The sequence below is a fragment of the Pieris rapae genome, chromosome 2 (genome assembly GCF_905147795.1).
Source record: "Pieris rapae chromosome 2, ilPieRapa1.1, whole genome shotgun sequence".
Classification (NCBI taxonomy): domain Eukaryota; kingdom Metazoa; phylum Arthropoda; class Insecta; order Lepidoptera; family Pieridae; genus Pieris; species Pieris rapae.
Genome location: NC_059510.1, coordinates 7,622,071 through 7,635,722, shown reverse-complemented (window position 1 = coordinate 7,635,722; position 13,652 = coordinate 7,622,071). Strand labels below are relative to the sequence as shown.

Sequence of the window (13,652 nt, the reverse complement as noted above, 5' to 3'; positions counted from 1 at the left end):
TAAAATATTATTTTTTTAGAGAAGGAATTCATGTAGATACTAAAAAATATAATGTTTTGTAAAATAATTAAACCCCGCAACAAATAAGCGATTTTCCGGCCCATAAATATTAGGTCAAGTTTTAGTGCCGCACATTTTAATTTTGAAGTTTAAATTCTGTTCGGGATTCAACAATTGGCTTATAATTATCCATGTTAATGACCTTGTCAACACAGAGAACTTATTATTACAGAACACTTGAATAGAAAATAGATACACATTAATTAAAGGTTATAAAGATTCTTACATTAAAATAGAGCTTCTTGCGGTGTCTCGCCAAAGGGCTTAGTTAAGATGCCTTGGATCAACTGAACAACTGTGTAAAATTTCATACAAATTTAGTTTTCGATTGTCTACATACACATTTTGAAATTAGGCGTTTAAAGTTATCCAAATCAGTTGATTTAAGTTTAGCGGTATTTTATTTTAAATGTTGGTGGCCCTGGATTTCAATTTTCACTACATACTTGATACTACTTATTGGTCTGTGAATTTTCCTTTTTGTTTTTGTAAAATAAATAAATTCGGTTTGAGACTGAATAATAAAATCAATCAAAACTTTAGGTTATAATTTATTTAATATTTCTATTTGATAATTTTTTTTATAAAAATATAAATTATAAAGATTTTATTTAATAACCTTTCTCTATTACCTTTCTTTAATGATTTTCAAGATTCAACTATACTTATACTCTAACCAAGAACTTGAATTTTCAGAAATGCCCTATTTTATGAAAAATATATAGTATTATTTGATTAATAAGAAATTAGAATGCGTCTCACGACTCGTTTCTTGTCTTCAGTCATTCAGAAAAGGCCATTTTATATAACAACCCCAATATTTTATGTTAATGCTGGTAAGTTAATGGTAATTTATTAAAATCATTATATATATCGAGATGTTAAAGTGAGATATTTATACTATTTCAGCACCTCATTTAGGACATTTATACAGTGCAGTTGTGGCAGATGCAATACAACGCTTTGAAAAATTAACAAATCCTGACACAAATGTGATCTTTAGTACTGGTAGGGTTTATTTTATTATTTCCTCTAAATAATAGTTCTAAAATTAAACTTTGTAAAAATTTGAATAAATATCCATCAAATAATGCCATATAAATTGTACCGTAATTAAATGCATATACAGGCACAGATGAACATGGTACTAAGATCCAGCAGGCTGCGGCTAAAGTGAACCTCTCTCTACCAGACTACTGTACAGCTATATCTCAGGAATATAGAGATTTATTTAAAGATTTTCATGTTGAGTTTACTGATTTTGTACGAACTACAGAAGAGAGGCATAAAAATGCTGTGAGGCACTTTTGGGTAAGCTGGGGTTTTATAGTAGGGTATTTAAACAACTCAAAATTTATATATAATACACATGTGTTATATGGGTTATATATTTTTCTCAAAAAGTATCAATATATAAATTAAAAAATATTTTTAATTGAATCTTTAGGATCTCTACTCATCAGTCAATAAAAATGTACTATATATACAAGCATATGGATAGTTTTAGCGGTTAGATAAGCATCAATTATTAATAGAATTTTTTTTTAAAGTTTGAAATATAGTTTTTCTATGATAATATTTTTCAGAAAAAATTAGTTAAAAAAGACTATATATACAAAGCCAAGTATTCAGGATGGTACAGTGTGAATGATGAGGCATTTGTGCCTGATGCTCAGATTAGAGTTGATGACACACCTGATGGCAAGGTAAGTAAAAATCTTTCTTACTACATTCATACAAATTTATTATGAAAATATTTCCTCTGAATAAAAGTCTTACTTATCTCCTTGTTTATACAATCCAATACAATTATAATACATGGATTTAACTGAAACATAGCTTTATCCCTTTAATTAAACACCAAAACAGAAAATATGTCACAAAAGAGAATTCGTCACATTTTGACAAAATAAATCTTAAGTAGTACCTGGAATCCATATACATATAACTTTAGTCTGGTTAGTTCCGTTGCTTTATAATAGATTGCGCTGTTTAACGTAGTAAACAACATACGTAGTACAACGCATTCATAGTAGATGGCGCCATGTGGCCAAATCAGAAATGCAGAACGCGGTATTATTGTGATTCTTAACTGATATGTATAGTTTTGGAGAGTTTGCTTAAGCATACTTACCTGGCGTAGGGGTTACCGTGATCAAGAAGGCGGTTCCCCCAGAGCGAGAATCATCCATTGCACTGCGGATGAGTTGACCTCTGCGATTATCCCTAATGTGGATAACTCGGACGCGTAATTTTTGGTAGTGGGGACTGCGTACGCGCCGTCCCCCATTATAAGCTTAATAATTATTATACTTGGATATCGCATACTAATTACTTATATCAATATACATACATCCATGTGGCAAATCAAAATATGAGAAAGAGTTAAGGTAACCCATACGTATACGTAAAAATGTTCAGTAGAATGATCAATAAACAATGTATTATTCCTATCATCCCGCAGTCAGGTACCGTGTTTTTTTGTTTGACTTTCCAACTGTTCAGTGTTCATTGGTATTTGGTAATTTAAAAACGGCGATAGGGAAAAGCCGAAATAGTATATTTCATTACAAGTGCGGAAAGCCTGTCATTGCAACGAGTTCCGACGAATGTCTACCCGAGCCGAGGCGCAGCCGAAGGTGAGGGTTGACAGTCGGGACAAGTTGCAATGACGGTTCCGCACGTGTACCGAACGACTATTTTTAATACAGTTGCGAAAAAATTAAACAATTTTATTAAACTATTTTCTTTTTTTCTATTCTCTCTACGGAATAAATTCGTTGCACGTAGATATCTAAAGACTTATATGTTTCCGGTAAATTTTTCTCCGAAGCATTTTATGCAATTATACTGCGTTCGGATGGTATTCATTCAAATAAAATATCGTCGAAATTACTCATTTTGTGCAACAAATAACTCAACTCGAAAGAACATCTTTGGAAAATGGCGCCAACCGCAAAGAATATGAGCAAAGCTTGTTTTTTCTTTTCTTCACCCATTCTGGGTAGGCAAAGGGAACTTGGCCCATACAGCCAATTCTTCAGTAGACTAATTTTATTGAAAGAAAACCAAATCTAACTCATTAAGTCCAATCATTAAATCTGATATTGAAACAAATAGTAGCTTCTTTTTAAAATATTTGCATGAATAATAAAAACTTCTGTGATTTTTTTAGTAAAAACTTCTTGGTTAGTTTTTTTCTTTTTAATATTTTTTTTATTGATATGAAATAAAATAAACCTAACCTAACTTATTGAATCCAATTATTAGTAAACTTTTTAAAAATACGTATTTGCATATTTTATAAAATTCTTTTTAATTGATATGAAATGAAAAGAAACCTAACCGAACTTATTGAATCCAATTATTAAAATATGTAGAAATCATCTATCATAAAAACTTCAATGAATATTTTTAATAAAACCTTCGTGGTTGGTTTTTTCTTTTTAATACACATTGTTTTGACAGTTGGCAAAGAAAACGCACGAGTGCGGGAATGGCAAAGAAAAAGCACGAGTGTGTAATAGCCCACTTTCCGAACGCTATACCTCCCTGCAATATGCCACTTTTTGAGCAACTGTATTAAAAAATATATTTCGCGATGAACCAATGTCCATTACAGATCGGCAATTAAAGCAAATTATCTTACTGAAGATAAGACCGAAAGATAAAAATACTTTGACGGGAATACATTCAAAGCATTTTTGAGTCTACCGTGTTTGTGTTACTAGTGAATAACACAAAATATTCATCATTGTTTGATAAAAAAACTTATGTTATTTAACTAGACATGTACTTAGATTCTGTAATTCTGTTATCACATCTAAATCATCTTTTGAATATACAAAATATATCGGTCAATAATTAAGCCATCACACACATGCGAAAATGTATTTATGTTTATTATACACCAATAAGTTTTAGGTTAGAGTGTCAGTAGAATCAGGACACAAATTAGAATGGACAGAGGAGACAAACTATATGTTTAGACTGAGTGCATTCAAGCAGCATCTCAGAGAATGGCTTCAGACAGGTACGTTTCCTAGCGAAACGCATACATTTCCATCGGGCCGTTCAAGTATTACGTGAGAAGATTAATTGCATTTTGTTAATAGAATATAGTAACTAGTAAATAATTACTGTTAACGTATTCATCAAAAAAAAATCATAGACCCCCCTCGCCCCTATAGTGATTACGTTATACTTGAACGGTACCAGTTATCAAGGATCAGTATCGACAACAGGACCACATATTTTCTGCCAAAACAATCTAAAACTTACAAAAATGTTCAGAATAACATAATCCGCAGAACCTTTTTTTTTCTAAAAGTAACATACCTTGGTCACACCGAAAATGACTAGAACTGGCCAGTTAGAAACATTGTTAATGAAAACTTTTGAATTTTAATTTTAGAACTCCTTGGTGGTATATTGCATTCATTTGTCATTTGTTTCTGTGAATTGGCGGCAAATCTAAAACTGTCGTTACGCGTGAAATTTTCGATTAATGATTTATTATAACTTTCGTTGTGAGCTTACTCAATGACAAAGCTATGATAGGCTGCGAAATGTAACACCGGAAGTGCGACCTTGTGAAGAGAGGAACGAAAATGACTTCGAAAAATAATAAAAGTATTGGCAACTTCTACATTAAGGCCTTGTTCATTTTCTAATCATTTTCAGTGTTACCTAGGTATAGTTATCAAATTTGGAAATCAATTATAGACGAATAAAATGTGGTGTGATTTCTTTTATCATATTTTATTAAATACAGTAATTGAAGTGAATGGAGACAATATCCTTCAATGTTGGTGATGTATTAAAATTAACCTGATAGATATATTTACAGATGGTGTTGTGACACCTAGCAAATTTCAAAAGCAGTTGCAAGAAATGGTAGAAAACGATGTTTATCTACCCGATATTTCTGTCAGTAGACCGGCATCTAGGGTGCATTGGGCTATACGAGTAAGTTTTTTCTAAAATAAAGATAACAGAACATAGCGAACTGTGGCATCCACGTGTTTAAAACAACCGTATACATCTGAAAGGTCGGCAACGAATCACTCATTTGCCTCGTATCTTATATAAAAGGGATAAATATATTATTATTATTATTAGTAGTCCGGGTAGACGTTGGATCTATTCAAACCAAATGATAACCAACTATTTAAGAAACTCGGTTATGTATCGTATACCTACAGATTACAACATAAATTACCAGCCAGCAAAAAAAGACCAGTGAGTAAAAATTCTTAAAAAAATATTTAAAAAACACAGGTATAAATACTAATAATGGCTTTGTTTGTTCCTTCATATTAAATATATATTATAAACTATCAATTAATCAATCTTGGAACTGTGCTTTATGTTTCCGTTTCAATGTGTATTCCGTTTTGGCTTTTGTGTGTAATTGTTTGGATATTGTTTAGTGATTAGCTGTAGGAATACATAAATAAAATAAATAAATACATAATCTGTCTATCGTTTATCGGAATTTCAATTCAGAATTTGTATGTTTTTATAATTATTTCTGTTGATTCATGCGTCAACTGTATAACTGTATGATTTTTTTCATTTTAAAGTGATTTTGCTTTTCAAAGTGCAATATTTATCGCCGGTCAATAATAATCATAATAATAATAATAATCATTTATTTATTTTTCTCCCTTAAACATTAACAATAATAATTCATAATATAGTGACAGTATTGGGAGACTGGTTTCCAAACTAGTACTACAATGTACAAACGATACTGACTGATCATCAGGTGCCGGATGATGAAGAACAAAGTATATACGTGTGGCTCGACGCACTGATAAACTACCTTACGGTGTGCGGATACCCTGATGATGACCACATGAAGGACAGGGGCAGACCCTGGCCTGCAGATGTACAAGTTGTCGGAAAGGATATATTGAAGTAAATTGGCTTTAACTATATTCTTAGATGATTTATTTAACAGCATGTGACGTTAAAACATTATTTGATTCATATTTTTCTGTCCACCGAGTACAATAATAAGATTAGAAATTAGATTACTAATTTTTAAATTAAATTACTTGAAAAAAAAATTAAATATGGCAACTAATTGATGACAGATGTGTGAACATATTATATATACGTATCTAACATTTTAATTCTTGATACGAATTTGTTACAATACGAAAAAATATGATAAATTATTAAAGTATTTAAGTTTAAATGTTTATATTAAGCTAGCGTCTATCAGCAAGATGAATTACTTTCCCAGATTCCACGGTATCTACTGGCCAGCATTCCTAATGGCCATCAAGTGGCATCCGCCGCGTCAGTTGCTCTGCCATAGTCATTGGACGGTCGATGGCAGTAAGATGTCAAAAAGTCTCCACAACGTGGTAGACCCAAGGCATACGGTTGCGTCGCATGCCCTTAGATATTTAATGTTACGGGAGGCAACAATGGCGGATGACGCTAGTAAGTTTTTGTTATTTTTTTTTAAGTAAAATTAATAATTATGTAGACATTTTCTAAATTAAACAATTAAATCACACGTTACTTTTCCGATAGGGTGTTGCTGAATTATTTTGATTTTTTTTCTTCAAATAAAAGAATTTATTTATGATTACTGACATATATTTTTACTTAGCACATTTTAACGTTTTTAGCTACACCCAAGCCTTTTTATTATTATGTAGCTGAAAATATGCGTTAATTACGAAATTTGCTTTGCATTGAAACACAGAAATTAAAAAAAAAATTATATCTATTCACAAATTTTCAAATCAATATTGTGATGTTAAGATATATAATCAGACAATTAATTAAAAATACAAAAAACAAAGCAATAAATATTATGCTTGTGCAATTAATTAAAAATACAAAAAAAAGCAATAATAAATACTGTGTAAAATATGTGTATATAAATCGTTTATCTGTATGTATACAGGGCAGATGATAATATAACATTTTTTGTAGATTATAGCGAAACAAAACTAATCAACATAGCGAACTCCGAGTTAGCAGATACTCTGGGCAATTTAGTGAGTAGAAGCTGTGGACCGGCACTGAACCCGAGGTGTGAGTTCCCCGCCTTACATCACCAGGAATTGGCAGAGTGTTGCCAGCTCCAAGTGACGTCACAGTTATTAGATGCAGTGGAAAGGTTGCCAGGTAAAGTAATGTCTATGACCTTAATGAAAAAGCAATTATAGTAATTTAATATTCAATACACAATTGTATGTATGTAAGTTTGTGTTTAAAACTTTACACATACTGTATCAAAATAGTGATTTAATAATATTTTTACAGACATATGTCGGTCGCACTATTCAAACTACCAATTCTATAAAGCAGTGGACGCGGTCATACACGCCTTACATTTAGCCAATTTGTTCTTCGAAACTTTAAAACCCTGGGAGCTCAAGAAGAAACCGGAAAGCCAAAAACAGTTAGATGTTGTACTCCATTTGACACTCGAAACATTACGTATTTGCTCAATTATTTTACAGCCGATAATACCAGATATAACAAATAAACTTTTAGATAAATTGCAAGTCGGGAAGAATTTTAGGAGTTGGCAACACTGTGAGAAACCTTCTTGGCGGTTGAAGGGCGCCATCTACGAGACGAAGAATATACAATGCGGAAAGTTTGTTTTGTTTCAGCGTATTTATGTTGATAAGAGTAATGTGAAAAAGAAAAAGGCTAGTGCGTGATAATTGAATTAGTATTTTTCGACTTGACATCGACTACAATTAATAACATGTTTATGAAATAACGTTTTAATGTGTGTTGAAATACTTGAATAATTGTTTACGTAAGCAGATTTATTGCAATTTATCCCCCATTGAGATGTGATGCGGAGTTTCTTGCCAGTTCTTCTCGCCAGCCCTTGAAATGGCAACTGGTATTTTGAATAAATAAATGAATATTTATTTGAGATTAGAAAAAATGCGAAATGATTATATTTATTATTTAGTGGCCTATTCCAGCTTTCTACGGCTAGACATGATGTGTTTTTTTTAATATTTTGGAAATAAGTTTATATTGGGGGAAAGCCTGTCATTCTCATGTAGAAGTTTTAAGTAGGTTCTATAAACCTTTTCTCTTTACTATGTTAGTATGAATAGTGTTATAATGTGCCTTATCTGTTCTTAACATATGAATTAATTCAGTCGAATGAGCGATGTCACTAAAACTCAAATATCAACAGACTTGTTGAATGTTTCCTTTTTTTTAATAAACTTTTAACATAAAACATTACATAAAAAAACATACGGTTTCGGTTTTCCGTAAATAGTTTCCTATGTAGTTTAAAATCCCATGGGTATTTTTTAAAAATATAGCCATTAGGGGGATATAGATAATGTCAACAAACTCCGTGTTTATAGCCTATTGATAATAATTATCGTTATGACCTTCCAATACATTTTTTCTATGTACAGTGGTAAAAGTGTAGATTATAAATCCCTAGACCATAGTGTAGCTAGTCAGTTAGTGTGAAATATTACAAATGTACAACATTATGTTCTGAAAATCCCTACTAGCTTTTTAATGTTACTGGGCGCACACATTTCTTTTTGAATGTGAAATTTAAAAGTTGCACATCCTTATAAAATGTTCATGTATAAAGTGTATAGAATATTCTAAATTTTACGCAATTCTTTATATAAACGGACAGTTCAGAATATATTAGTAATCAATAAAATTATTATGCGATAACAAATTGTTTCATTTCCTTATATTGTTATATGCAATCACATAAAAGTACGCTAAATGATTTTAATATTATTGTCAATTAAAATTATTGTTTACTTGAAACCTTATTGCTTAGCAATATTCATTACATAGTTTTAGAATCTAACTAATGAAAAATGAATTGACAATTCACATAAATCAATTAACTGACGTGAGACTGATCTTGAATTAAATTATCATGATTCATGTGCACTTTTTATGTATCCTCTATCAGTTCAGTTAATTTTTTTTAATATTCCTGTTAAGTTGTTTTTCTTATTATATATGTAATATGTATTTTAGTACTTCGTGCCTACCTTAATATGTAATAATACATTTTTTTCCCGTTCCTCACAGTGCTTGCCTGGAAGAGATCGCTTGAAAGGTATAAGGCCGCCAGTTGCCCTCTTTTTCATTTAATTATGTTCAATTTTTATATTCTTATGTAATGAAGTGTTAATAAATAAAACAAACACATAATCGGAGTCAATTTATTTATGAATACGCTTATTAAATTATAATATTTGCATCAAAATACTGCAATAACTAACAGTACCGAAGCTAATCTAAACTACTCGATCATCACACCCATTTATCTTTCAAATACCAATAACAATACTTTTGTGCATTTGAATTGTTCGTGCGTCCTTACAAAAAAAATAATATCTCAAAATTTTGCCACAACGTATTCTTGAGTATGACACAGGCAACGATAAGTGGTACGGAACATTAAGTTTTAAATTAATAATTTGATTCATTATGATTATTACAAATTTAGGATCCTATATTGGTTTTGTGCTAAGTTTGTTCAAGTTACATAAAGTCATTCCATAGCCACTCTATTGACAAATTCATAAAACTTGCTTAAACTAGGCTTGTTGAATCGAAAGGTACACACATAAATTGTAGATAACATTTGTTTCGAAGGTTGGAAGTAATCAAAAAATACATTCAATTCCTTCTGTAAATGCCAACAGTAATGTTCAACTGTTTCTCAATAGCTTTGTCTGCACAATTTCAGAGGACTAAATTTTCTTGACTGTTTACATTTTTAAAGCAACAAGTCAGTTTTGCAAATAGATATTAAATATAAGTTGAAACATAATAAGAGATCCGAAAAATGCAAACCTTTTATCAGCCGATAGTTTAAGGCTGTTATTGAGCATTAAAATATATGAAAGTACCCACAATACGCTTGGTACCGGCAGACGATAAATCGGCTTCACGACGAAAAATAGTTTGTTATTGGCAGGTAAAAAGTTTGTAGTTTGCCGGAGCACATAGACTTGACAACTTTGTGCAATCCCTATTTTTTAGTAAATCTGCTCTCAAATAGACGACACAGGTGTTCACAACACGATACACTTACACGAATAACATCTAAATCTATGGTGGTTTGAGCTGTGGAATGGACAAGCAGTCAGAACGGAAGAGAACCCTCAGCCTTGTTTGTGCGATTTTGGGGCAGTAACGAGTTTTGAGAGTAATTTAGAATGCAGAACAGCTTTAAAACACTCGCACAAAGCTCTAGAATATTCTTAGAAATTGTAGTATGGACGATATTTATGATTTATGTTTTTATTATATTTTTCATTATTAGCTATAGAAAATGAAGCTGTTGGCAATACTTCACAAAACTCGTAACATTTCCCATCAATATATAGTTCCTTTGTGCTATATATCTTTGGTAACGCCTCTGTAGGCCAAAATAATTTACGCATTTTCTTCAGAATATTAAAAATTCTATTGAACGAAAAATTTAACTGGTTTAGTGAGGCGTTACCAAAAATGATAAAATAAAAACTCGCATGTTATTTCTAGTTGCATTGCTATATAATGAAGTTCGCTGTACATGGGCGTGCTACACACTAACCAACATTACAATACCTAACAATAAAATGATTTATGTGTGTAGCACACCTTACGTTTGGCCAAACGAGACTAAGATTAAATCTAAAAAACTGTAATGCCTCTAACGTATAGTTTATTAACCCGTGTCAAGGGTTAACTCTGTTTGTGAGAAATGTTTACTATACAGTCACAAGCGTTATCTCTCAATATTTCTATACAAAATTTTAACAGCGAACGCCAAAGACAAAAGGCATTTAAAAATGGTAAAATACAATAAAAGTAGACGTCAAAATGCATTAATACTTACACTAATACAATATGGAAGAAAACCGGCAATGTACACTTGGCTAAAAGACACGTAAAAATAACTTTAAATTTAAAATTTGACAAAGTTCCAAGTAATTGTTTCGCGATTATCTTTTTCATTTTTATTATAGACTTCGAAAATAATACAAAGGATTGTGAGCTATGGGTGAAGAATATTAAATAAACCACTTTAAAATTAGCTGCTCGATACTTCAACGATAAATTTATTAATTAATCTAAGCCATCGCGAAACACGGATTAAAATTGAATTATCAAATCGACGAATATACACACCAAATACAAAAAATTTCGAGTTACCGAATCAACAATATCGATTCTAAATTATTGCTCGATTTATACTATAAAAAATTTGATACATTCCATTAAAAATATATAATTGCATTGTACTAGATTACGTCACTATAGCCGTAGACCAGAGACTTTGACTTGCATTTGTTATCTATTTAATATAATCTGTCTCCGACCAAAGACTACAAGTCTTCTAGATTCAAAAAGCCGTGCCTAAATTCCTCTTCTCTGCTATCTTTTGCATGGCATAATTCTAAGCCCTTGAATATTTATGCAATAATCGTCTTTATTTAGGAACTTTAACTTTGCATATTTTTGGGATATTTAAAAAATAATCAGTTTTCGAGTTTGATTCATATAGATATGTTAACAAAGTCGATTTTCGCATAAAAGCCAGAGCAATTACAATTTCACTCGCTCACTCTAGTCACCTTCAAATTACGTCCAAATATTAAAAATAATAAATAATATCATTAAAAATCACGCACTAAAGTGCTGGTAAATTAGATTAAGCGTTCCTAATCTAAAACCTGCGAATCAAACTTCATAATAAATTCGATCGAAAATAAAATATATTAAGAAAATCGCTTAAAACTAAGTTGTTCATGATTGTTCTGTTTGTGGAAGGAAACTTCAAAACATTTTGACAGGTACTGAAGACAAATGCAAATTAAAACGTACGTATACGAGGCAAAATTTCAAAAGGCGTAAAATATTTCGATTATTGGAGTTCATAATATAATCCGATTCCCGAAAGATTTAATACAAAAATGATGTTCACGGTTAACAATTGGTACGCTGCATACAAAATGTTTTTAATTATACTTTCTGTCATTTTTTTAACCTTTTGACTTAAACAAAAACCTTGTAAATGGGGGATAGGTACATTTGTCTATTTTTATTTAAGGCGGCGAGGACAAAATTAAGTTTATCGCTCTTTTAATATTTTAAATTTGTCTATAAATTTTCGATTCGAGTAACTAAAATATGTGCGTTTAAATATTGTACCATTGTTACCTACCCGCAAAATTGAACTTGCAACATTAGACTGTCCGAGGCCAATTTTACAAGTCAATTATAAAACTACCCACAATACATTCAGCTAACCACATAATCGGCTACTCGCAATACTACCCACATCAATAGAATGTTTGAGACATTTTCTCGATCTACCCGCAGAAAGAAATCGTATCTACCCACAAAAGCGGTCAGCTTTGGGGAGGTGGAGACGAAGGTTGCAGCAAATGTTCGGGGATGGGCACAGGCCTCAAGCGCTGAGGGACTTTCTTCTGGGGGCATAACACCTGAAACAGTGGTTTCGATATGTATGTCTGTCGATATGTCAGAATAAGATCTCTCTTCAGTCTTGTTTAGGTTAATATATATGAAAATAATTTTTATATTAAACGCAATCCTCTTTCCAATTCCAACGACAAATTTGTTTTGTAGTAATCAGTAACCAAGTAATCAGCATATATACATATTTTGATTTATAAGATACTGAATTTGTAAAGAACGTTGTAATGGTATGTATTAAATTATTGAATTGAAGTCTGAACACATCGCACATTGAAATAATATGATACCTTTCTAGCGAACACAAAGCATCCTTTATCGTCTTGTACAGTCTCGAGTGTTGCTTCTAGTTGTAGGTCAGAGCTGCGACATTCTGTTCCAGTATCATCTAAAAAAAAATATTGTTTTATATAATTAAATGTAAAAAATAATAAATATAGTTTCATGATCGATATGTTCTATATTAAAATGTTTTCTAGGATAAATGATCTGTTATCGCGAAGTGCTAATTTATTTTATTTACTAATATTATAGTAGTATTACTAATAGTTTTTGATTTTATACATACACTACTTGAGACATCTTGATTAAACCCCCAGATATCAAGGAAACAAAATCTATATGTTTATCTGACGCAAGATTAAATTTATTGTTTTAAGAGCAAGAGAGAACATTTTGAGACCAGCATGCACTTATAATACGTATACATATTGATTATAATATTTATATTATATAAGTAATGTCATGAATATTGTCTGTCTTCGCCAGTATATGCGTTAATCCAGCACATATAGGGATGCCATATGCGATGATATCGTAGGGAAACCGAAAAGACTCAATAATACACAAAAGGGGAAAACGATCACGAAACAGAATATAATGAAATAAAATACAGAATACAGTGGGGCTAGTGGTCGTATCCATACCTGAAGAAAACACATTTAACTCTGTAAAACAGCCAGTCTCTAACATTTCGGTCTGCCAAGGAATGGAGACGGAGCCGGTGTTAAATTTCCCGTAGAAAGTGTCGTCGCCCGCGTCTAAGTTCACGCCCTTCACCGTTGAAAACTGTTCTATGTCAAGAACGTCCTTTGCGTATACGGCGTGTGGCT

At 31.5% G+C, this 13,652-nt stretch overlaps 2 protein-coding genes and 1 non-coding gene across 5 annotated transcripts in view; 2 read left to right on the top strand and 1 right to left on the bottom strand.

Annotated features, from left to right (window-relative positions):
- Positions 1-312: 312 nt before the first annotated feature.
- LOC110991788 (methionine--tRNA ligase, mitochondrial) lies at positions 313-8,763 on the top strand. 2 transcript variants are annotated; one of them, XM_045633959.1, is made up of 11 exons: positions 313-522; positions 757-896; positions 970-1,068; positions 1,190-1,371; positions 1,647-1,766; positions 3,985-4,093; positions 4,910-5,028; positions 5,831-5,982; positions 6,314-6,516; positions 7,018-7,212; positions 7,351-8,763. In XM_045633959.1, exons 2-11 carry the CDS (start codon positions 812-814, stop codon positions 7,755-7,757), a joined length of 1,671 nt encoding a protein of 556 aa, XP_045489915.1. In that variant the 5' UTR covers positions 313-522; positions 757-811; the 3' UTR covers positions 7,758-8,763. The 2 variants fall into 2 exon arrangements, with proteins under 2 accessions (XP_045489915.1, XP_045489911.1); XM_045633955.1 differs by having other exon boundaries at positions 313-603.
- On the top strand, positions 2,187-2,348 carry LOC123690670. Its single transcript, XR_006751273.1, has one exon. It is a non-coding gene; the product is annotated as a U1 spliceosomal RNA (small nuclear RNA).
- Positions 8,764-9,255: 492 nt separating the features above from the next.
- The window catches only part of LOC110998692 (G protein-coupled receptor kinase 2), a 38,161-nt gene continuing 33,764 nt past the window's right edge, over positions 9,256-13,652 (bottom strand). For both annotated transcript variants that reach the window (XM_022267827.2, XM_022268638.2), the window contains exons 11-13: positions 13,467-13,650; positions 12,831-12,928; positions 9,256-12,548 (exon numbers count right to left, since the gene is read on the bottom strand). In XM_022267827.2, the coding sequence (XP_022123519.1) occupies positions 12,453-12,548; positions 12,831-12,928; positions 13,467-13,650 (378 nt within the window). In that variant the 3' untranslated portion in view covers positions 9,256-12,452. The remainder of the gene's footprint in view (positions 12,549-12,830; positions 12,929-13,466; positions 13,651-13,652) is intronic.

Coding starts and splice junctions, on each gene's coding strand:
- LOC110991788 (XM_045633959.1), top strand. CDS start 812: ATGCGTCTCACGACTCGTTTCTTGTCTTCAGTCATTCAGAAAAGGCCA. Junction 897..969: donor AATATTTTATGTTAATGCTG/GTAAGTTAATGG, acceptor ATACTATTTCAG/CACCTCATTTAGGACATTTA. Junction 4,094..4,909: donor CAGAGAATGGCTTCAGACAG/GTACGTTTCCTA, acceptor ATATATTTACAG/ATGGTGTTGTGACACCTAGC.